The sequence below is a fragment of the Paramisgurnus dabryanus genome, chromosome 17 (assembly GCF_030506205.2).
Source record: "Paramisgurnus dabryanus chromosome 17, PD_genome_1.1, whole genome shotgun sequence".
Lineage (NCBI taxonomy): Eukaryota > Metazoa > Chordata > Actinopteri > Cypriniformes > Cobitidae > Paramisgurnus > Paramisgurnus dabryanus.
The window spans coordinates 24,652,179-24,674,132 of NC_133353.1; the positions used below are offsets into that span (position 1 = coordinate 24,652,179).

General features: G+C 39.1%; 1 protein-coding gene across 1 annotated transcript in view; it reads right to left on the minus strand.

Moving 5' to 3' along the window:
* The window catches only part of ccdc88c (coiled-coil domain containing 88C), an 81,311-nt gene that overhangs the window by 17,565 nt on the left and 41,792 nt on the right, over positions 1-21,954 (minus strand). The window contains exons 14-25 of the mRNA XM_065288543.2: positions 21,813-21,950; positions 20,626-21,696; positions 20,417-20,544; positions 16,295-16,436; positions 15,934-16,119; positions 15,690-15,851; positions 12,360-12,637; positions 8,622-8,765; positions 6,329-6,515; positions 4,657-4,802; positions 4,481-4,570; positions 3,910-4,196 (exon numbers count right to left, since the gene is read on the minus strand). Of these exons, the coding sequence (XP_065144615.1) occupies positions 3,910-4,196; positions 4,481-4,570; positions 4,657-4,802; positions 6,329-6,515; positions 8,622-8,765; positions 12,360-12,637; positions 15,690-15,851; positions 15,934-16,119; positions 16,295-16,436; positions 20,417-20,544; positions 20,626-21,696; positions 21,813-21,950 (2,959 nt within the window). The remainder of the gene's footprint in view (positions 1-3,909; positions 4,197-4,480; positions 4,571-4,656; positions 4,803-6,328; positions 6,516-8,621; positions 8,766-12,359; positions 12,638-15,689; positions 15,852-15,933; positions 16,120-16,294; positions 16,437-20,416; positions 20,545-20,625; positions 21,697-21,812; positions 21,951-21,954) is intronic.

Consider the following 21,954-nt stretch of genomic DNA (forward strand, 5'->3'; position numbering starts at 1 on the left):
AATCCCTTAATGCAGATGTACTCAACTCTAACCCTGATCAAACTCAAAACTATGGAGTAACAAAAATGGCAATAATACAACAAATCTGTAAAAGCTCTCATTTTGCAACTTTGAAGTAGCCACACCAAGCAGATCTGGGGCACCGTTGACTTCCATAGTATTTTTTTCTCTTCTTTGGAAGTCAGTTGTGCCCCAGATCTGCTTGGTAAAAACATTTGATCAAATATCTTAATTTGAGTCGAGCAAGATAAAGTAATTTATACAGGTTTGGAACAACTTGAGGGTGAGCAAATGACAGTTTTCATTTTTTGGGTGTACTATCCCTTTAATTAACTGGTTAATAAATATCAAAAGTATGTTTACAAATTGTAGAAAAATGTGGCTACTTCAAAGCAGCATTTTTGTTACTCTATAGTTTTGAGTTTATTGTTATTCTAAAATGTGCTCCCAATTAATAAAGTAAATTTAAAAGTAAAAAAAGTTAATAAAAAAGTATTTGTCCTTAAACTTTTGATCTGTAGTGCATTAATGCACCTTAGCCAGGCGCAGTATCTCTGACCTGAACTCTCTGCACAGGTGTCACACTAGGACATCATGCAAAATCACACGTTGCATGGTGAAGAGGAAGATGGAAAAATAGAGACAAAGTTCATGGGGGTGGTGTGTTTTAGAGCTAACAGGAAAGGTATATCTGGTAACACCTTGAGATATTCAGTGAGGTGCAAACCTTACAAGGAAATAATGCAAGTTCACAAGCGACACATCACACAGTTCAACTAAAATAATTTAATTAAGATGAAAGATTAGGCTTTCCTCTGCCTTTCTGCTTCAGTCTCTCTTTGATGTGCATGCACTTCATTTGATGACTATTGATTTGTGGTATTAACAGGGGCAACTGTGCAACTGCTGCCTCTCTTTAGCCCCTCTCTCAAGCTTTATTTAGTGCTAACATAAAACACAGCAAAAACATTTTCTTATTCAGTTTACTGTTGTTTTGCAGAATAAATGTCTAAACATCTTTAAAACAAAATGCCTTCAAGTGAGAAGCAAAACTGTAATATAATAAAAATGTGATATAATTATATTACAGTATATAACATTTCTCTTACTACACATCACTTGAAAAGCAGTTTGCGTAAAGTTTAGATGTTTTTACCAGACAAGAATTCTGATGAACAAAATAATTTTTGTGCAGTGCGCTCACACACATTCGTCATAGCAAGAGGAAGCTGGCTGCAATTTGCCCTTTGTAATTTATGCTTACTTACTGCAATGTTGAATTTAGTGTCCCATAGGCTGGTCCCAAAGCCCCCAGAGCATTTATTCAGAGATCAATGTGTGAAAAGTGTCTTGTGTGTGTGGGTCTTTGGCTAGATTAAGTACTGAAAACCTGGGGTGATTATGGCAACAAGAACATAAATCTATGATGGTTTAGTATGTCTGGTTTGTCGGTGCCTAATGTGAGAAATTTCAAGTGTAACTTGTTGAATTTAAAGCATAGATTTAAATGAAAGTCATGGAAAGTAATGTGGAAATCTATTGTTATGATGACTGGGATGACTGAAAATGCTGAGGTGTCAAAAATGGCCAATATGCGAAAAGGGCTCGGGCTCGCAAAGGGGGCGAGGGATGATGTTGTCAGAGGAGGACCAGAAGCGCAGGCGCCTGGTAATGGATCGGCGGGAGGGTGGAGTCCCCTGAACTCTCATCTTCTCCTGACTCTTGCTCCTGAGAAAGCAGAAACGCTTCGCTGCTGGAGGGGCTGGAGTATGTGAGGGTTAATGTATGGACAGATACACAAAGAAGGAGAGACAGGGATCAGTGAAAGAGAAGAAATAATTCAGAGATGAAAAATGGTAACATTCATGATTTATGAAGAATAAAGCCCCAAGTTCACCTTTGAAGATTGAATGGCCATGCAATATAGAATGAAACTGAAAAGTATTATTACTTCAAAAGCTGAGAAATGACGGATTAAAACTGGAAACGTATACCAGGATTAGTTAAATAAATGGATATCGCAGGAAATAAGAGTATTACAGAATTAGTAGATGTAAAAAAGGAGTCATGTGGCACCCCCTAGTGAGTAAAAAAAGTTAAAAGATTCAAGAATAAAGTCAAAATAATATTGAAATTAATTGCTAATTTTTAAATATCGTGGCTTTTTATTTTTTTTACAAATGACTTATCTGTGACCTTTATTAATAAAAAATGTATGTGCCCTTAAAATCTTTAATCAAAAATGCAAATCTCCTCCCGCCCCCTCGAAACGATATCTGTTTAATTCCAGTCACAAGGCATGGCGAGAGGGCGAGAGCCCGGAAAAGATCACCGTGATTAGCAAATAGCAACATGACCCAACTTCCAACAATCCAATCCATTCTCAATGTATGGATTTAAGTCCCGCCCAACATTTTGTCTCATTTAAGAAATCGTTTTACTTAGATATACGTCACGACGGGGAAAATAAAACAATCGCTACTTCCGTTTCATTGCGACTAAGCGAAACTGTTGTGTTAAAGTTGTCTACCTTTTTATGTGTGTAGAAGTTGAAATGAAAACCTAAAAAGAGTTGAGATCTCTGTTAAAAACAAATGTTTTCTAAATACGTTAATGTTAGATTACTGTATACAATTGACGTTTGATGTGGACAATTTTGAATTCAGAGTTCGTTTGAAAATAGGAATCTACAGTACAATTATAATTATAAATATATTATAATTCCAACTGTAAATCATACATTTTTCACTTCATGAATATCAGCTGACATCACTCACATCTCAAACTTGTCTTCCACCATTTTGAATACCTGAAGTGGTCGCAAAGGAACTAGAAGCTATGCCTTCAATATTTTGTGAGCATCGCTATTTTTACAACACTAAGAAGGCTCGAAACAAAATCATACTGTGCTCGAAGTATCGCCTGTGTCTCTACACGTGAACTCGAGCATTGAGAACATTGTTTGTGTACACAGAGTTTAATAAAAAGAAGGTTTTGAACAACTGACTTTGGTTGATTTGGCGTCCGCTCGCCGTCATCTTGCCAGTTAAGATGTATCGATCTCCGAATGCGACGTAAAGATGGAAAACAGTAAAGATGGATAGTTCCTAAAGCATAGTTCCATATTAATGCACAGATAATTCAAGGAGCCTCATATAGGATTCATTCATTCGCATTCGGAAATCCATTTTTTATGTCTGGCAAAGATGTCGAGTGGACACCATAACAGCCAAAGTCAGTTGTTCAAAACCTTTCTTTTCAGTAAACTCTGTGTACACAAACAAGGTTCTCAATGCTCGCCGTGTTCATGTGTAGAGATCCAGGTGATACTTTGCGCAAAGTTTCATGTTGTGTCGTGCCTTCTTAGTGTTGTAAAAATAGCGGTAGTTCGGTAGCAGCGGACAGCGGCTGAAAGAACACATCAGGGATCGAGTAGGCCTCACACCCTAACCAAGATATTTTTTTTAAAGTAGCGTTTCTTTTCACGACAGTCGAGGTGCGAAATGTTGTCTTTCGTAGCCATTTCCCATATCCGTAAAATCATAGACATAGAAAATCAGATAAGAAATCTGTAAATTGTAGCAAGCTAGCCAATGCTTGTCAGTAGCCTGGTACTCGGTAGGTACTCAAGATGGCGGCAGGCAACTGGAATGACGTAAAAGGTCACATGACTGATATTCATCTATAGTTTGTTTCCACACAAATTGCGTTAGGGGGGTAGATCGTACACTTTGCAACTGCATATGTATGCATTTCGTAAAAACCCAAAGGATGTGAGTTTGGAAATGAGGCAAACAACGAAATCCATACCTCATTAACAATCTACAGTGGTAAACAAACAGTAGGTTGCTGTGTTAATTCATGTAAATGAAGGGTTAATTTTTTTAACTCTATAACAGCAGTACTCACCTCGGCCGTTGTATGCAGGTGAAAGTATAGGAGACTGTGCATGATTGTCTTCTGTAGAGTGACTGTTCATGGACTCCACACTGAGGCGCGTCTGTCTAGGGGGCAGTGTTGGTGGAGGAGGAGGTGGGGTGCTATCAGGAAAGTCTAGAGCTGTAGGGATCTCTGGCAGGGGGATGTCTGGAGCACTCCGGATCCTCTCCCGTGGGGCGTCCGGTCGCTCTCGAGAACTATCTTTTTTAGGTTTGATCAGTTTTACTATTGCTTTAGCTCCAGCCCAGTGTCGGCTTCTGCACGAAAGAAATAAATGTCAGAACAACCTACAACGACCATAAAGTCAAACAATAAGCCTGAGATAGAGCTACACCAGCAATCGCTAACGCAACCAAACCATCATCCATCTGTCAAAACAAAAGCCACCATTTTTGTGTCGTGTTGCAGTCCACCGTGATTGGCTGTTGTCAATAAGACGATCGCATCAGAGCCACACTTCAGACACGCCCTCCGTCAAGTTTTAACGCTGACGCCCCATGTGAATTTACCATGACTGTTTTAAATGTAGCATTGAACTCACTTTTTAGGAGTTGGGTCGTAAAACTTATATTGGTCCATGATCTTCTCCTCCAACTTTTCTTTCTGTCGTCGCAAAGAATTTAGCTTATCGCTGTGGGGGAACATTAAGTATTAATAGGTCAATATAAAAACGTGATTGAAAATAGGAAACTTAACAAATGATGTTCTGTCACGCACATGTATTGTTTCTGTTCTTCATGATAGAGTTCTTTGCTCTCCATGGTTCTCTCCAACAAAGTCTGGTTTTGTTGGCTGAGCATCTGGATCTGACTGAGAAGATGATGGTTTTCTTCTTCCAAGTTGCCTTTTAAACGGGTTAGCAGCTAAAGTAAGAAAAAAGAGCAGCTTACTGGTGAATACAATTCATTATGCTCTCTGAGTAAACAACGATTTGTATTTACTTAGGGGTGTTTAAATGTAATGGAGAGGGAACGGTAATTAGGCTATTTACAACAAACTCATTATAAACTCTTATTAAAAAATATCACCCCAAAATAAAAAGGCCTAGGTGTAAGGCCTATATTTCTTCTTTCAGCCAAACATAGATGGAGTTAAAGTGCAACTATTTAATTGCTAAAAAACAAAGTTATTTTGTGTATTTGGTATAATACAACGTGTTCGTGTGGCTTATGGTTTAAAAAACACATTATTTTCCACATACCATACATTTTTGTTGCTCCAGATTACACTCTCTTCCTGAAACGCACAGATTTGAAAAGCTCCGTGTCCCTGATTGGCCAGCTAATCTGTATGTTGTGATTGGCCTGAATACCTCTGATGGAAAAGTGACGCTCCTTACCCTGTTTGAAAGATTTGGTTGCCAACAGGAGTTAACTTACAGCCTGCAAGTCCGAAGCGTGAGGAATTATGATAATGTCAGTCTTGTCTACAATACCAATCCCAAACCGTTGCCTACAATCTGTGTGTTTGTTGTAGTCCAAAAAAAGAGATTTACATTGCAGACGATAACTTGCGTATTTGTTTACTTTGGGGTATGTACCTTTTGCATATCATTAACATGTACTAATGCACACTTACACACCAAAGGAAATGTAAAATTGTGAACCTGACAATAGGTGCTCTTTAAATTAAATTATATCCTGGCTCTATTCAGCTATGTAGTGGCATTACATAGTGCCTCATCCATCCATCAAAAACTAATCCATATGGTTAACATTGTCTTCCGAAGAGAAAAAAAATCACTTCAGAAGACATTTAACAACCGTATGGATTAGTATTTGATGGATGGATGTGCTTTTGGAGTTTTAAAGGTGCATTGTGTAACTTTAGGGAGGATCTCTTGACAGAAATGCAATATGCATCACTCTATTATCAGTGGTGTATAAAGAAGACACAAAATGAACTGTATTGTTTTTATTACCATCTAATAAGCCAGTTTTATCTACATACACTGCAGGTCCTCTTATGTGAAATTTGCCACCATGTTTCCACAATAGCCCTAAACGGACAAATTGTTCTACAGAGCGTGCTTTGTCACTACGTTGTCTCGGACGATGATCCTGTGGCGTCTACCGTAGCTTCACTATGCGTTTCGAAAGGGAGTGTGAGCTGTGGACTGAGCCATTGGTTGCAACTCACAATCTCACCACTAGATGTCGCAAAAAATCTACACAGTGGACCTTTAAAAATAGGGTCCTTTCCAATGCCATTATAAAGCTAAAAAGATATAATTTAATATAACTCTGAATGAGCTTGGCTGAAAGAAGAAAGTCATATACACCCAGGATAGCTTAAGGGTGAGTAAAATATGGGCAAATGTTCATTTTGGGGTGAACTATTCCTTACGACAGTTTAGCCTCTGTCTCGGCCTCTATGTAAAGTCTCTTACCTCACAATGGTTGTCTAGTTTGGTCATGGAGATGTCCAGGCCCTGATGTTTCTCCTTGAGCTGGTCGTAACGTGCCTGCCATCGGTTCAGTTCTAGCTGAGATTCATTCAGAGATGTCTTAAGCTCTTTGGTCTGAAGTTGCAGACTGTCATACTCCTGGCGCAGACTCCTGTGTGTCTGGGACATTCTGGAGGTGCACGCAAACAGTGTATATTACTGATTTAGTCTATTAAAGTCCCAAAAGTGTCCTCAGAACTTTAAAAATGCTTTTTCATTCATGGAAGATTTTCCAAAGCATACTTAAATTGGAGTCCTTACCACCTATATGAACTTTAAAACTATATGTACTCATGCATTTTGAGTCGAGCACTCTCTTGACCAGGAGTGTATCCCAATTCAGGGGTTGTCTCAATTCGAAGGCTCCTTCACATACAAGCCTCCAAATGTGGCCTTTTTCCCCTCTGAAACCAAGGATCCATAGATTTATCCTTCACAGCCTTGGCTCAGAGTCCTGCAACGGTTTGGATACCCGTCCCGTGGATACCCGCATAAAAGTGTCTAAAACTGGTGGATTGTGACATTCCTATAATTCATGGGCGGGTATGAGGGCGATACTTAACTCTGTGCGGGTGGGTAGTACTGCAAAATCGCGAATGAAAATGTGTGAAATATTTGTATGTCTAAATTACCATTACAAGCGACATATGACATTTGACCCATCACGTCACCACCACTGGGACAGTGCGCGACCTTTGTTGATGCTTCTTGTAGACTAGTTGGAGTGAGCATTGCAAGACTTGCATAAAGTTTTGCCGTTGATAGCCGGAAGCTGGGAACGTCTTCTCTTAGAAAGCATTTCGAGACGAGACTTGTAGGAGCACAGCAGGGGTTGTGTAGGTAGGCTGTATTTTTTCTTGATCTTTTTTCATTAATAGGTCTATTTGTGCATAGTTATCAGGTTTAATAGCCTATTTAGGTGCCGATGGTAGGCTACTTGAATTGCGCAAAACAAAGCGCACTTTAGCTTGTTTTATTAGCCCGTTCATGATGCTGCTGTGATGTTAAAAGAGAGATACGATATAAAAATAAAGCACTTTAATTAGAATGATTTTAGCATGTGTGATTTATGCGTGTGCGGGTCGGGTAACGAGCCAAATATTAACGGGCCTAGGCGGGTGCGGATTTAATTTTGATATCATCACGGGTGACGGGTTGGACCTGGTGCTGAACTTTGTGGGCGGGAGTGGGTCTCCAAAAATGGACCAGTGCAGGACTCTGCCTTGGCTATCCCAAGATTCAATGCGTCCCCGTGAACTGTATTTATATAAAAGGGAATATTTTGCAAATTAAAGGTTCTTGGGACTGTTTTACTATTATAAATGATGTTTAAGTGATGGGAATTAATATTATTGCTGCAATATTGTGCGTGTTGTGTTTTGCTTTTGTATAGTACTAAGGTTGGTGAATTGAACATTTAGTTGGATAGTTTAATTTGTATCAATGTGTTATATTTTCTAAAATCAAAATCAAAAATATCTGCCTCCATATTTATTTTTAAAAGTCTAATAGGTCTCAGCTGTTGTGTCCCGCTGACAAGTGTAATGCGCGGAAACAGCAAGTGACGCAACTCCCCCCGTAGACTAACACGTCTCATTTCAGTTCGCTTCGTGGCCTTTAAAAGCGCCCGCTTTCAAATATCGAGGCTTGCCATCAAAGTCTGCGACCTTAAAAGGATCAAGACCCTGTATTGGGATGCACCCCATATCTCCCTGGAAGAAGAGACTGAGAATTCTCAATGGGATCCTGGTTAAATAAAGAAAATAATAATAATGGAAATATAATAATAATAATAAATAAATTATTAATAATTATCTTGTGGCTTAGAATGATTAAAATACTAAATAATTACATTACAATACATTAAATAATTTAACATTTCTTTTTCATCATATAATATAAACTGTTTCTATTAAATGTATATGTACTGTATTATGTTACTGTAATTTAGAAACTTAGAAACTACCACATACTGTAAATATGCTTTAAGATGGATTACAGCATGTCATTTTTAAAAACTAGAAAAAAAGGAAAAAGAAATAAGAATGAAATAGCCATTGACATATTATGTAATCAGGCAAGCAAGAGCTCTGCGCTGAGTAACTTCTGTCGATTTACACTAGTCTATTTCAACCAGTAGAGGGGAGTACATATTCACCATAAATATTTCAACTTAGCCTGCTGGACCATTCAGTTGAAAACTAGTGATTGTTATGGAGTTGAAAGACTCTCTAACCTGTCTATCTCCTCCCTCAGGCTGTTGTTCTCCCCCATGATAAGAGTGTTTTTGTGAATTTCCTCTCCCAAATTCTCCCTCTCTTTGTGCAAAGAGGCCTCAAGAGCTTCCATAGCGTCCTTCTGCTTCAGGAGAACCTGATACCTGCATACAAAAAAGACAGCAAAGTCTCAACCCACATTCACATGTCACTTAATCCTTCAGTACAACCAAGCAATTGCAAGCAAACAATGTAACAACATACGTAGTCTGTTTTATTGGTTGTACATATTGTTCAGGCCAAGGAAACATTTTAAATGTCTTTCTTAAACAATTTCTTTGAACAAAAAATCTAAAACATGAGCTGTAAAAATCATGTGGGTCTAATTATGCTTTTTCACATTTTCAACTTTGGATAGAATGTTTATGCTCAACAGCAACCTTACACACTTAATAAAGCTAAGAAACTGAAAAAGCAATATGATCCCTTTAACTTAGCTTTCACTATACAGTCTCTAGAAGTGAAATAATAAACCAAGTAATCACAGTTTAAAATAAGTCATAATAATTTAGTATTTTTTGTATTTTTTTAAACATGAGAGACCAGAGCCATTATTTACTTTCAAGAAATGATAAATACATCCTGTGGGTGTTTTTTACATTCACCCTTTGTGTTTACAAAAGACACATTAGAGCTAGAAAATTACAAGAGTGGATTTTTATGTTTGGTAAGGTTTCCATATAAATCTATTATTCTGTAATCATTGATGGTTTGACAAATCGCATTACATGAAAATGACTTAAAGATGCATTTATTTTACATTACTACTGCTTTCTTAGTAGCTGCTGAATCTTTTCAATGTTTGCCTAGTCATTATACCTATAAACAAAATCTTTATAAAAAATCTAATAAAATACTATTAGAAAATTACATAGATATTCTCCAATAGATGAACATAACTGAACTTGTACATAAATCTTATCTTTATCTAGTAGCTCTGACGAAGATGTGAAATTCGTAAATGACTGTTTCACACAGTACGCCTAGCAGAGCAAATGTTTTGGCACCCATATTAACAGCTCAGAGCCTTTACACTGCATACAGAGTGGTGTGGGCTCAACCAGCTCAATTTTTTTACCAAATAAAAACATACTGTTGTGAAACGTCCAGTTTACGTCATGCATGCAAAGGAGGTTTTGGACGATCTGCTTGTCCTTCAACATTTTCATTATCCAACTTAGGTCAGAGCCATATAATGCAAAACACCTTTATCACATATGTGCATATCGCAATATGCATATCGCAATAGTTTGCAATAAGTGAAAGTTATCATACTTTTTATAACACTTCAGTATCCACCTTAGTTTCGAACGTGGAAGTAAGAGATGTAACGTTTTTTCCTTTTTTGTGTTTCTGCACGAAAGCACCCTCTGGCTTTTGAATTTGGCGGCATTTCACTGTAATTCATTCAAATTCATTCATTGAGAATACGCGCATTTGACCGATTAATTGTCACAACCCTAGTGTTTGTATATGAAATAGACAAAGAATTCATGTTTTTATCCTTTTCAGATGGTTTAAAATGTCCTTCTGGTGTGAGGTTTTTTAAATTGAGTTTTTATGGCGACACATCAAGCTTCACGCGGTCCGACAGCAGTGGTATGATTCACATTCAACACATTTTAAGTTATTTGAACAAACCATAATGAACATTTTAAACTATGACATGTATTCAGTATTGTTTTCGTTTTATGAAAATATGATTACATTGCTTTTTACGCACTAGATGGACCCATGAGGTTATGAAATTATTTGCTTATTTTAAGATTATTTAAAAACAAATGTATGCCCAAACACATTAAGAACTATTGTAACATTAAGTAATAACCAGTTTATGTCGTATATATTCTGAACTGTAATCGCATTTTTGTAAAAATATATAGTAGTAGAATAAATAAATCAGATAAAGCAGCATATTTTATCAGCATAATATTTGTTGTGTTTAAACAATTATTGTATTTATTGTTTAATGGCAGTTATGGTAAAGGGCATGAAATTCCCGAAACAATCACAACAGCCTGGGCCAGCTTAACCGTCTAATTAGACATGCTGTTCTGATTTCTTAGCAATGTGATGTCACACTGCTAAAGCCCCGCCCACGGCCACTGACTGACAGTCTTGTATTATTACCACAGTTTCTGCCTTCAGTGAGTTGGACGCTGTCTGCTATTTTTCCTGTGCTTCTTTGCAAAATCAGATCTATTTTAACCAAAACATCTCTTTTGGTAAGGAAGCGAAGAGCAATCTCATTTGCATTAAGGTACACACACAAAACTTTTGCTCCCACCCAAATAGGAGCACTTTGGACATGCTGTAATAAATGATCTGTGGGGTACTGTGAGCTGAAACCTCACAGAAACATTCTGGACACATCTGAGACTTAAATGTGCATAATATGTGCCCTTTAATACATTTTAAATAATTTTAATTTAAAGAGTTACAATAAATAGAATACATCTTTGATATAAAGTGAATGAATTAAAAGTTGTCAAATTTTTTTGTTATACCTAACAGCTGTACTTTGCAAGTCAAGGGTATTCTCAGGGGGTAATTACATAATTTAGGAGAGAGGTGCACATCTAACAAAGGAGGAGGTTTTAAATCTTTCATAGATCAACACACACATAGATGGTGGTACTTCAAATAAATGAATTAGGAAACCGAGCATGTGTGACATGTGGAGTATTGGACATAAGAGCGCTGAGGCCGGCGGACATTACAGCTGATTTGGCTCCTGACAGCCATCTGGTGAGTCCCTCAGCTGAGGCCCCAAGAGACACAGTGTTGCATTATTCATAAGGTAGTGAGGGGGAGATAAAAGACACGCAGAGAGACTACTGAAATAAACGAATGGCAAACAGAACCGTATTTTTTCCTGTCCCTAACAAAAGACAACTTTCCACATTGCACCATGGAAAATGAGTGTGACAGGCACGCGAGGATTAATGTGTATGTGTGTTCCTGCATTGTCCAGGCTCATTAATGTCTAATGTGTGTAGATAAAAATAAGGGCAGAAACATTTTCCATTGTGACCCACCTCTAAAACCACTGCTATTCCCTGTGGTGCGGTTTTATTGCCAATTACAGCATTGAAATCCAACATTCAATTTATTTATACTGACAGATCAGGCCTTAAATTATTCATTATCTTGTCTAAATCACGTCTATCTAAAACAGAAGCATTTACGTCTAGTTAAGAGTGTTTGACTTTGTCACATCTATTATTGTCTGTCACTGTCAGCAGTCTTAAACACACGGGTCATAGTGGTGTCTCCGTTCAGACCAGACACAGATCATTACTTTGCTGTTCCTCCTCAGCCACATCGCCAGAGCCAAAAAAACAGAAAGATTAATAAGCCGCCGCCACCACTATCAGCTGTCTATAAGTCAGCAAAGGTCCCAGTTTAATAACACGTAAAGGATATGAAGACTTTCCCTTTGTATATTGTGTACAGTATGTAAATCTTTGTGTACAAAATATGTTTACTTACTAGATTTGCCAACATGTAATTCAAATACCGTCCCACAATGCAATGTACTTCACATGACCTTCCATTTCTACTAGAATTATTACCTACCCCTTAAAGCCATTTAGCGATTATTTCACTTATAAGGACGCAAATAAAGCATGCAACACAGTGTCATGTTATAACAGTAAATCACATTGTAATGACAATTGTGAAGGAAGAAGACTGACTTGCTCTCCAGGGTACGATATTCTTGCTCCAGAGACCTCTGGCTGCTCTTCAGGGCTGTATGTTGGGCAATGAGCTGTTCGTATTCGGTGGCCTGTCTCTCGTGCACGCCCAGCAGGCGCTCGTGGTCCTGCGTTACGCGGTCGCGGGCTGCACACGCCTCCTCGCGCTGTTTCTGAAGAGACTCGGCCTCAGATTCTAGAGTTTGCAGCTGGGCCTGTAAAGTTCCATACTGAGCCATAAGAGATGAGCTTTGGGAGCTTAGTGTTGAGTTTTCGACCTAAACATATACAGAAAGATAAAAACAGTGAAAATATTTAATGTAAATACTTTTTATTATAGTTTTATGAAGAGATTATGTAACTGCAACTATAGCAAGGCCTGGGTTAGGGCTCTGAATTCATGGTATATGGAAACGTTTGTTTTGTCACAACTTCCGTGTTTTTGTCTTTAACATCACAAAATTGCTGTCTTCTGTCACCAAGACCAATAAATAAAGTAGAAATAAAGGAATTCACACCTGCTCTTTCTAACTAAATTTGATAGATCCAGAACAGTGGCGTTGCAAGGGGGGCTTTGGGGGATTAAGCCCCTTATGCTCTATTAAGCCCCTGATCTTCAGATGAATGAAAAATTTTTGTCCAGAAATGTAAAGATTTTATTACTACTTCTAATTTGTTTTCCTAGTCTGCGGTAGATCATCGCTTATTTTCATGTGATTTATTAAAGCTGCAATCCGTAAAAAAATTTCAGTTAAAAATTAAAAAAATCAATTATTCAATACAGTATGTAGGGAAAAAATCTGTGTTTAAAACGGTCTCCTTACCTTGTCCCAATTCACAATGGTAACCTTATAGTAATGATTTATAATTTGAGCAGATGGGTCATCTTTCCCAGAAAAAAGTTGAAAAATTTCATTTGTTCACACGTCCTTAAACAAAGAAGAGGAGCAGATCTGCTCTGATGCAGCGATCACATTACTCCTCAAATAACTGCAATTTTATGTTTCAATCCGAGATGGTGATATAAAGGTCAGAGTTATGGATTGCAGCTTTAACTTAGCTGTGAAGTTTGTCGTTATGTGACAAGATAAACAGTGCAGTATCTTTTCACTGTTATTAATACATAGTCATTAAACACCATCTTTCATAATAAAACAAGTAATTTATTTTTCAACTCTTAATAACTTCTCACAGTTTCTACTTTGATTAATTAAATGCCGGTCCTATGAGAAATGAAGCATATAAATGCACTTCTGTTATTTAAAAGTTGTTGTAAATTTTACTTGCATTTTTTCAAGTTGAAATAGTCAGCCAGGCACCAGAATATAGAGAAAATCCAAAGGAGAAAAATTAGGAAAAAACAAGCTACTTTAAAAAGCTACATAGGAATGCAAAAAGAACAACAGAAACAAAGTAAGGGTTGATTAACAAGAGGAAAAACAGGTAGAAGTGAAGAATAAAGAAAAACATAGAAACAAGACAACCACCAAGAAGACAGAAGATCAATACAGACAACTAATGCAGCAGGGTTTCCCGCAGATAATTTGTTAGTTAAGGTGGTAGGGTTGGATGGGTGGGCGGGGCCAAGGGCGTGACAATCAAAGGGGCGAGGCGTATGCGTCATGATGAAAATTAAAATATTTTAATAAAATAAATAAATAAAATATTTATTTTTAAAACACTCAAATAAAACTTAATTTTGAAGAAACTATGACAAAAATGAACACATACTAGATTATTAATGAATTTAAATGTTTTTAACAGATACCTCTAATGGGAATAGCTGCGTGATGAAGTGAAACTAAAGGGTTAATAAACACAAACTTAACCAGATGTTGTAGAACGTCTGGCAAACGATGATAGATAGCGCAAATTTTTTTTAAACTGATTATTTCCCACTATTAATTACATTATCTTAAAGGAGTGTAACTGTAGCATGTAAATAATGCACATGAATAAAGCTTGCGGTGTGAAGCGCGTCTGCGCTATTCTCCGATATGTTTTATCAACTGGCTAGTTATCCTCCAGACAGTGACGGTCCGGACCACGTCTTTCTCATTACGGCCGTGTGGTGCGCGTCCCCGCATGCGGTGTGATTCTCCGAGATTTTGGACAAGCTAGTTAAGGCGGTAGGGTTTCCAAGCTTAGGTGGGCTGCCTTAACTGAGATATGCTGCGGGAAACCTTGTGCAGAGTTCAGACTGCATAACTTTAGTCCTGATTTTTACTCGCCAACAGGTTTTGCATACAGATGCCCGAAATCGCTGACAAATGCCCCAAATCACAGGCAAATCGGTGCTCGTTCACGTGAGTGACAATAAAACAGTGTGAACTATCAAAGACGCAATCTGAGAGAATTGCTGACGAGTCGCCGACACCCATGAGATATCTGGCATGCTAGATATCTGGACCTGTTCGGTGTTTCAAAATCATGCCATGTGAAATGTGTTCTGACTGAAAATAACATTGACGATGACCTACAGCCAATGAGAGAGCAACAAACAGGACAGCTGGAAGTTCTGGGAGGAGTTATGATCCCAGTCCCACTGGAGAACTCCAGTCTTGCACGTGTGACCTTGCGTTATTTCCTTTTTACTTGTGTGTATTTGGTTAGGAGACATAGTTTGCGGACCAGGACAAAGTTGTCAGCGATACTTCCTATTTTAAAGTCACGCAGTGTTGCCAATCCATCATGCATTCTGAAAACAGCAGCGACTGAACGCTACCCCAGAAAGTCATGCAGTGTGAAAAGATCAGTGAGCCGACTACTTTGAAAATCATGCAGTTTGAACTCTGCATAAAGCAGTGAACCGTTTTCATCCCTTTTAGTTTTATGGTCACATTATAATTAATTACATAATAATAAAAATATTTGCTCTGTGTTTGTGGGGTCAAGTTTTCAGGGGGCTCTCTCCCAATCCCATCTGACACTAGCAATGCCCCTGCCCCAGAGACAGAAGCCATGTTAAAAATTAGCTTGTCTCCCAATGTTATACTTGCAGGTCAAAGGAAAATCTGCTTAGTCAAGTTTTCCTTTTTGCTAGTTTAATTATTTACAATAATTTACAATCTATGTTTTGAATTGAAGAACTCGAATGCAGATCCCTCTTAGTGCATCTGACAAGCGTTCTTGCAAAGGAGCAATTTTTATCAATTCTTAATAGATTCTGCCAACAACGCAGTATTTCTGAATGGCCTGAGGCTAGGATTGGACCAATTTGAGCGAAAGTATTTGATGAACATATAATATGTGCCACAAGCATACTGTTAAAATCTTATTTTTGACTGTTTGTGATGTGCTTTAGATGCACAACATTTCTTTATGCTCTACCTGTAGTTTAGCAGTTTCTTTATGAAGAGAAGTGTTTTGCTCTTGTAGATGTGTTGCCTGTTTCTGTAGAGCTAGTGTTTGGGCATTAAGCTGTGCATTCTGGGAATCCAACTGCTTCAGCTGCTCTTTCAGAAGATGCTTCTCTGTCTGCAGGGCTGCATTCTACGTGAATACAGACAGGTTATCAGACTGAATATTCAAAACACAGCGGTATCTCATAATAAATAGCTATAAATCCATTTACATTCTTCTCAACATCAATTAGTCTGTCTTTCTGTTTGAGCAGCTCAGCTGTGGCTTCCCTCTGCTCGGTCTCCCACTTCTCTTTGTCTGGGCCTGCTCTAGTCTGCCCCAAGGCCTGCTGGGAGATTTCAGAGTGGGCCGACTCTTCCTCTTGCCTTTGTCTGAGGGCCTCTAGGTTCTTTTTTACCTGGAGAAGAAAAGAAAATAGGAGAATTGATGTGATTTGACTAAAAACATGATGATATGGGTTCTCTACTTGAGGTCAAACGTGTTTGACAGGTCACACAAATATACACACACTTCCTTTGTTTTGCATACATGTAACTTGAAAAAGCTTGGATAAAAGGAAGAAGTTTTCATACTGTGGTGAGCTCAGTGCGGAGTTGCATGTTCAAGCTGCTGCTTTCTTCCAGGCGAGATTCCAGGCTCTGGATCTTCTCTTCTCTCAGCTCCAGAGTCTTCTTTAATGCCGACTCAATCTTCGTCTCCAGAATCTTGTATTTACTGAAAAATGTGAAAGTGTTAGCATTCACACTCGAAGAGCTGGGCAAGCAGAAACAAAGGCCAAGACTTCTGGAAATTTGAAAAGAATCTCTTGCATTTGAGCATAAAAAAATCAAGTCATTTGTTACTTATTTGGCAGTTAATATAGATTACCAAACCTGCTTCAGGCAAGATGATTCTTATCCAAGGAATTCAACATCATCCATAATACAAACACATACTGACAGTGCACACAGGCCCACACACATTAAACACATCAAAGGCTCTTGTTGGAATTACTAAGCACAGTGGAATGTGAGCAGTAGTGGCACTTTTCCTCAAACATTAAGTGATTAGGGCTAGCATGTGTTTTGTATTATTAGCTGGTGTGGAATGTTGCAGATTTTATTAGACTAATAAAGAGAAATAAATGTGGGAGTTTCACTAATCAGATTGGATCACATACCTACAAAAAGAGTCAGGACTTTATTCATACTGTGATCTAAATATGAAAGAAATCCTTATAAACACACCACTATACACAGCAAAGCTCATAACTGCTATAATAAAGCTGTAGAGAGCTCAGACTAACTCACTGGATCACACTACGGAAAGTCTAAGGGCGCACTCACATTATCCAAACCAAACCAAACCATGCCCCAGTGCGATTGTCACCCCTCCCTACTCCCCCAGACGCACGCCCTCACACTGTACTTTTATCGATCCGAGCCCGGGCGCACTTTCGTCATTAAGATGCGATTGTTTTGAAAAAAGCAGGAAGTAAAGCGCTTTCTTAACACTGGGACCCATCGTAATGTTAAGTCTGTGTTTTTTATTCTGAGTCGTTTGGTGCACGATGACAGACAGCCCTCTCACGTCATCATATTGCTTAGTTGATCTGTCACGTGTGCAGCTCGGACATTCACGTAACCCAGCTGCGCGCATCAAAAGGTTTTAACGGAGGCAGATGAAGGTGAGTGGTCGCGCAAATTGACGTCTTCACCTTTTAAATCGCACTTGAGCCCAAGTTAACCAATCCGCGCCCGTGCGTGGTATAGAGTGATCAGACTAGTCAAACAAACCGGGCTTTGGGGGTCAAGCGCGCCCGAGCGAGGTTTAGTTTGGATAGTGCGAGTACACCATAAGGGGATGCTTACACGACAACGATTTCAGCACATGCAATACTGCATTTGTGCTGCTCAAGATACTTAATTTATTAAAGAGCCCATATGATGCAAAATCCACTTTTACAAGATGTTTGGACATAAATGTATGTTCGCAGTATGTGAACACAACCACCTTACAATTCCCTAAAAAAAATCTCATTTTTACTCCCCTTTAAACCAGAGCAGGCTCATTACAGATGCTGTTTTGATTCTATTGTTAATGTGATGTCACACTAACAAAGCCCTGCCTGCAGCACAAATATAACGACACGCCTATAATCGCTCCCACTCTGAAGTGTTACTAAACTCGATGGAAAAGCTAACAAAGCCAAAGTGAGGTGAGCTGACCCGACCCGACCCAACCTGACCCAAATCAAACCAAACCGTGGGGTACTATTAGGGTTGCCGCAATGACAGAATTTTCCCACCGGTTAATCATCATGTCACAAACCCGGTGATCCCGGTTTCACTGGGTGGGAGGGGCTTATAAATGCACAGAAGTGCGCATTTTACTTTCACTTTTGAATTACGCAACTGTTTAAATGCAGTGCTTGCGTACGTTGCGTTAAATCGCGTATGAATTTGCGTGCAATGCGAGTGCAACAGCTGGTAATTAAGTGCTTGAGTCAATGTGTGCAGGTAATTCTCCCAGAACCCGCCAGTTCCAAGCAGAGCAACCGGCTACTTCTCCATAAAGCGCAGCTTGAATGATGGGTTTATTGTTTTTCTTGATGATAAACACAACAACAAAATGATCTTGCTTATATTAAACATCATATATGTATATTATAACAAAAACGAGTAAGCACGCGGCTTCTGCTATCGTCTGGTCAGTCACCTCGTCTCGCACACTCTGATAAGAATAAATGAAATCTGACACCTGCTGCTCTGTGACGTGACACACGTTCAGCTCTGCTGAATTCAGGCAGCAGACACATTGTTCTTAGTGTTTGCTCTCTCTAACAAAACTAAATGATTTAATTACACGAAAATATCAAAACGACAATGAAAGACGGTGTCACGGTGGGCAAGTGATCTAACCAGTGAGAGGCTGAAGCACCGGTAATCACCGTTTCACCGACTATCGCGACAAGTCTAGGTACTATGCAATGGAAAAGCACCATTATAGTCCAGGGTCACTTGTAGGGTCACTCATTGTTCATCTAAACAAAACAACTCGATGCTTTTGGAGTCTTGATTTAGTGTATTAACCTCTCTGTAGATAAATGCATATGTATGCAGGCTTGTAGTATTTCTTTACAAGGTAACATGGCCATTTACTGGTGTCACATACGTAATACAGCAAATTTAGTCGTCTTTGCGGATCAGTGTAAACACGGATCTTTTTGACAGCTTTGTCGCGTGTAAAATTTCCGTGTTTCAATACATTGTTTTCGTGTAAATGCACCCAAATTATATTAGCGTGAACAGTGAGCAAGAACTATGAATATGACAAAAAGAAAGAAAAAAATGTATGAAAGTAAAAGAAAGTAAAAGAAGCCAATGTATCTATCCGCAAGAAAGTTTGAAACCTAAGAAGCTCAGTTGCCTAAAAACTCACCTGTTACACCTTTAAAGAGGGCAGCATTCATAAAAACAAACAAGACATGTTTTATACCATTTTTAAATAGGCCATACTCATACACTACCAATAACCTAAAAAACATCAGAAAAGTATATATGAAGAGTTTGGTTCCAAAACGCGATAAACGCCATATTAAAAAAAGAGTTACCGTCAAAATCAGTATTGTATCAGGTTAGCCTGACGTTGTCATACTCAATCAGGTCAGTATTAAAAAGTAAATTCTTAATTTTAAACAAAATCCAATATTGGCCTTGTTATTCTGTCATCTTTTCTCCCTTTTCCCCCAAACATGATAAACACCAGTCCTCCTTCTCTGTAGAAAGCAATAAATACACTCAACAAATCATAGCGCACCATTCCACGCATTGTAAACAAATAAGGGCGGTGCTTTGAATACACACAGAATACTAGTTTTCCTCATCTACTTTGTACTTCATGTACTTTTGTTGGCATTGATAAACTTGTGGTGGTTTTCTGTGACAGGAAACAAAAGTAAGCCATTAAAATCGAATAATTTACGCGAGAGGCACACGGGAGACGGAAAAATGCCGGCTGTTGCTTGTTCTCCCGACAGCATCAAGCTTCTGTCATGCTTACACATTGACCCCAGCGGATCTTAAGCAAAACTATCCATTATTTTACTCAAAGACAATGAAAATCGAGCAGGACCAAAACATTTTACTGCTGATCGCTGTCGAAAAAGTTCAGCGATGATGTCCCAAGGATTTGATTAATGCTATTAATGTTTTTTTATCAGTGTATAACCACTAGTCAACTAAATGAATATAACATGGCAAAGATAAATGCACATTTATATATTGATTCAGTAGATCTATAGCATTTTGAAAAAAAACATCATGGATTTATTGCATTTTGTGGAAAAAATAACCTGTTTTCATAATAAATCTTTGAAAATCAAATTATGGATTTGAATTTTTAATGTACTACTGCAAAGGAAGAAGATTTTCAGTTAATAACTTGTTTTTTAATTTGGGTTTACTCCTCACACAAAGCTATTGTGTGGCCTCAGATGATCTGGAATGCAGGACATCATCTGGACTATGTTTTTGACCTTTAAATAGCAGTTTTTAGTCATTTTTTAAGCTTGAGTGCATCCTTCCACATTGACTTTCACTGTATAAAAAAGCTAGGCTAAGCAAGTCATCAAAAACATCTTTTGTGTTTTTATGGAAAAAGTATTACAGGTTTAAATAAGGTCAGTACTATTTAATAAGAGAATAGTCACTCACTTGTCTTCACAACTGTGCTCTTCTTGTAGTAGTTTCTCTCTGTTCAGGCCAATCTTCTCCAACTCGTGGCTGAGTTTCTCTAGTTCATTGCACTGCTGCTGTACCCTTAACTTCTCATTCACCAGCTCCTGTGTACCAAAATTAGCAAAGTAAGTGTTTGTATTCCATTAAACAAAGCTCCAACTCATTTTTAATTTTCTACGTCATACCTCTCTGAGCATGGCCAGAGTTTTCTTGTCTATGGTGACCTGTTTCTGCAGGTCTTTGTTCTCTCTCTCCAACTCTTTGACTCTCCCAGCTGCCTCTTTAAAACGGTTCAGCTCTTTGTTAACAGCCGTGCTTTCCTTCTCCAAGTTGGCCAATCTGAGGCAGTTTTCCTCCAGAGTCGTCTCCTTCACCTCCAACTGCTGCTTTAATCTACGCGTCTCCTTTTCCAACTGCTTCCTCTCCTTCTCCACTTGACCCAGTTCCTGCTCTATTCCTCGCTTTTCTTTCTCCACAACCTCGGCACGGGTTGCTGCCTGCCTCAGCCCATCCAGCTCTCGCTTCAGATCCTTCATTTCTGCTTCGTTCTGCATCAGTTCACCCTCCAGACTCTGAATCTTTGTGGTGCTGTTCTCCAAGGTCTGCTGGAGCCGTTGATTTTCTTGGCTCAGGTTGTTGCAGTTCATCTCTAATCTTTCGCTTCTCTTGGCTTGGGAGCGAAGCTCCTCCAGTGTGCGGCTCATCTCTTCACGTTCCCTCTCCAGCTCAGCGTGTTCCTGCTGCAGCTGAGCCAGTCGAGCGGCAGCTGGCCGTAGGGTCTCCAGCGCCCGACGTTGATTCAGGTTCTCCTCCTCAAGCTGCTGGTGGTCCTTCTCCAAAACGGCTAGTCGCAAACTGGCATTCTGGGCTGCGTCAGCCAACTTCTTCAGTCGGCGGTTGTCTTGTTCTAGAGTAGTGTTCTCTCGCTCCAGGGCTTCAGTGCGCTCGCTACCGATTTTCAGAGAGGCAGTTTCCCGCTGCAGCTGCTCACGGACCCGTTCCAGACGCGCTACCTCTCTCTCCAATTCCTCACAGCGTTCTCCTCGTTCACGAAGACATTCCAGCTTTTTAGTGGCCTGCCGTTTCTCTGCCTCCAGGCGAGCCAGTTTTCCACCCGTTTCTGAGATGGTTTGATGGAGAACGCGGTTCTCCGTCTCCACCTCCCTTACGCGAGCCTCGCTGTTCACCTGAGCACGCTTTCGGAGGGAGCTCATCGCTTGTGTCAGGTGTTCCTTCTCCTGCTCCAGCTCTGAGATCTAACACATAAATGTAAACACACGTTTGGGGATCAGTCAACTTATGCCTGAAATAGTTGATTAATGTTATGGTAACCATGTTAAAGAATATGTTTCTTTAGGTCAAACATGTTCACCTGTTCATCTTTTTCTGCCTGCAGGGTTTCTATAGATTTCACCAGCCTCTGTTTCTCCTTTAGAAGCTCTTCTCCCAGGTTCTCCATGTCCTGAGTTGTTTGTTTCTCCTGTTCTAACTGGGACTGCAGACGCTCCAACTAA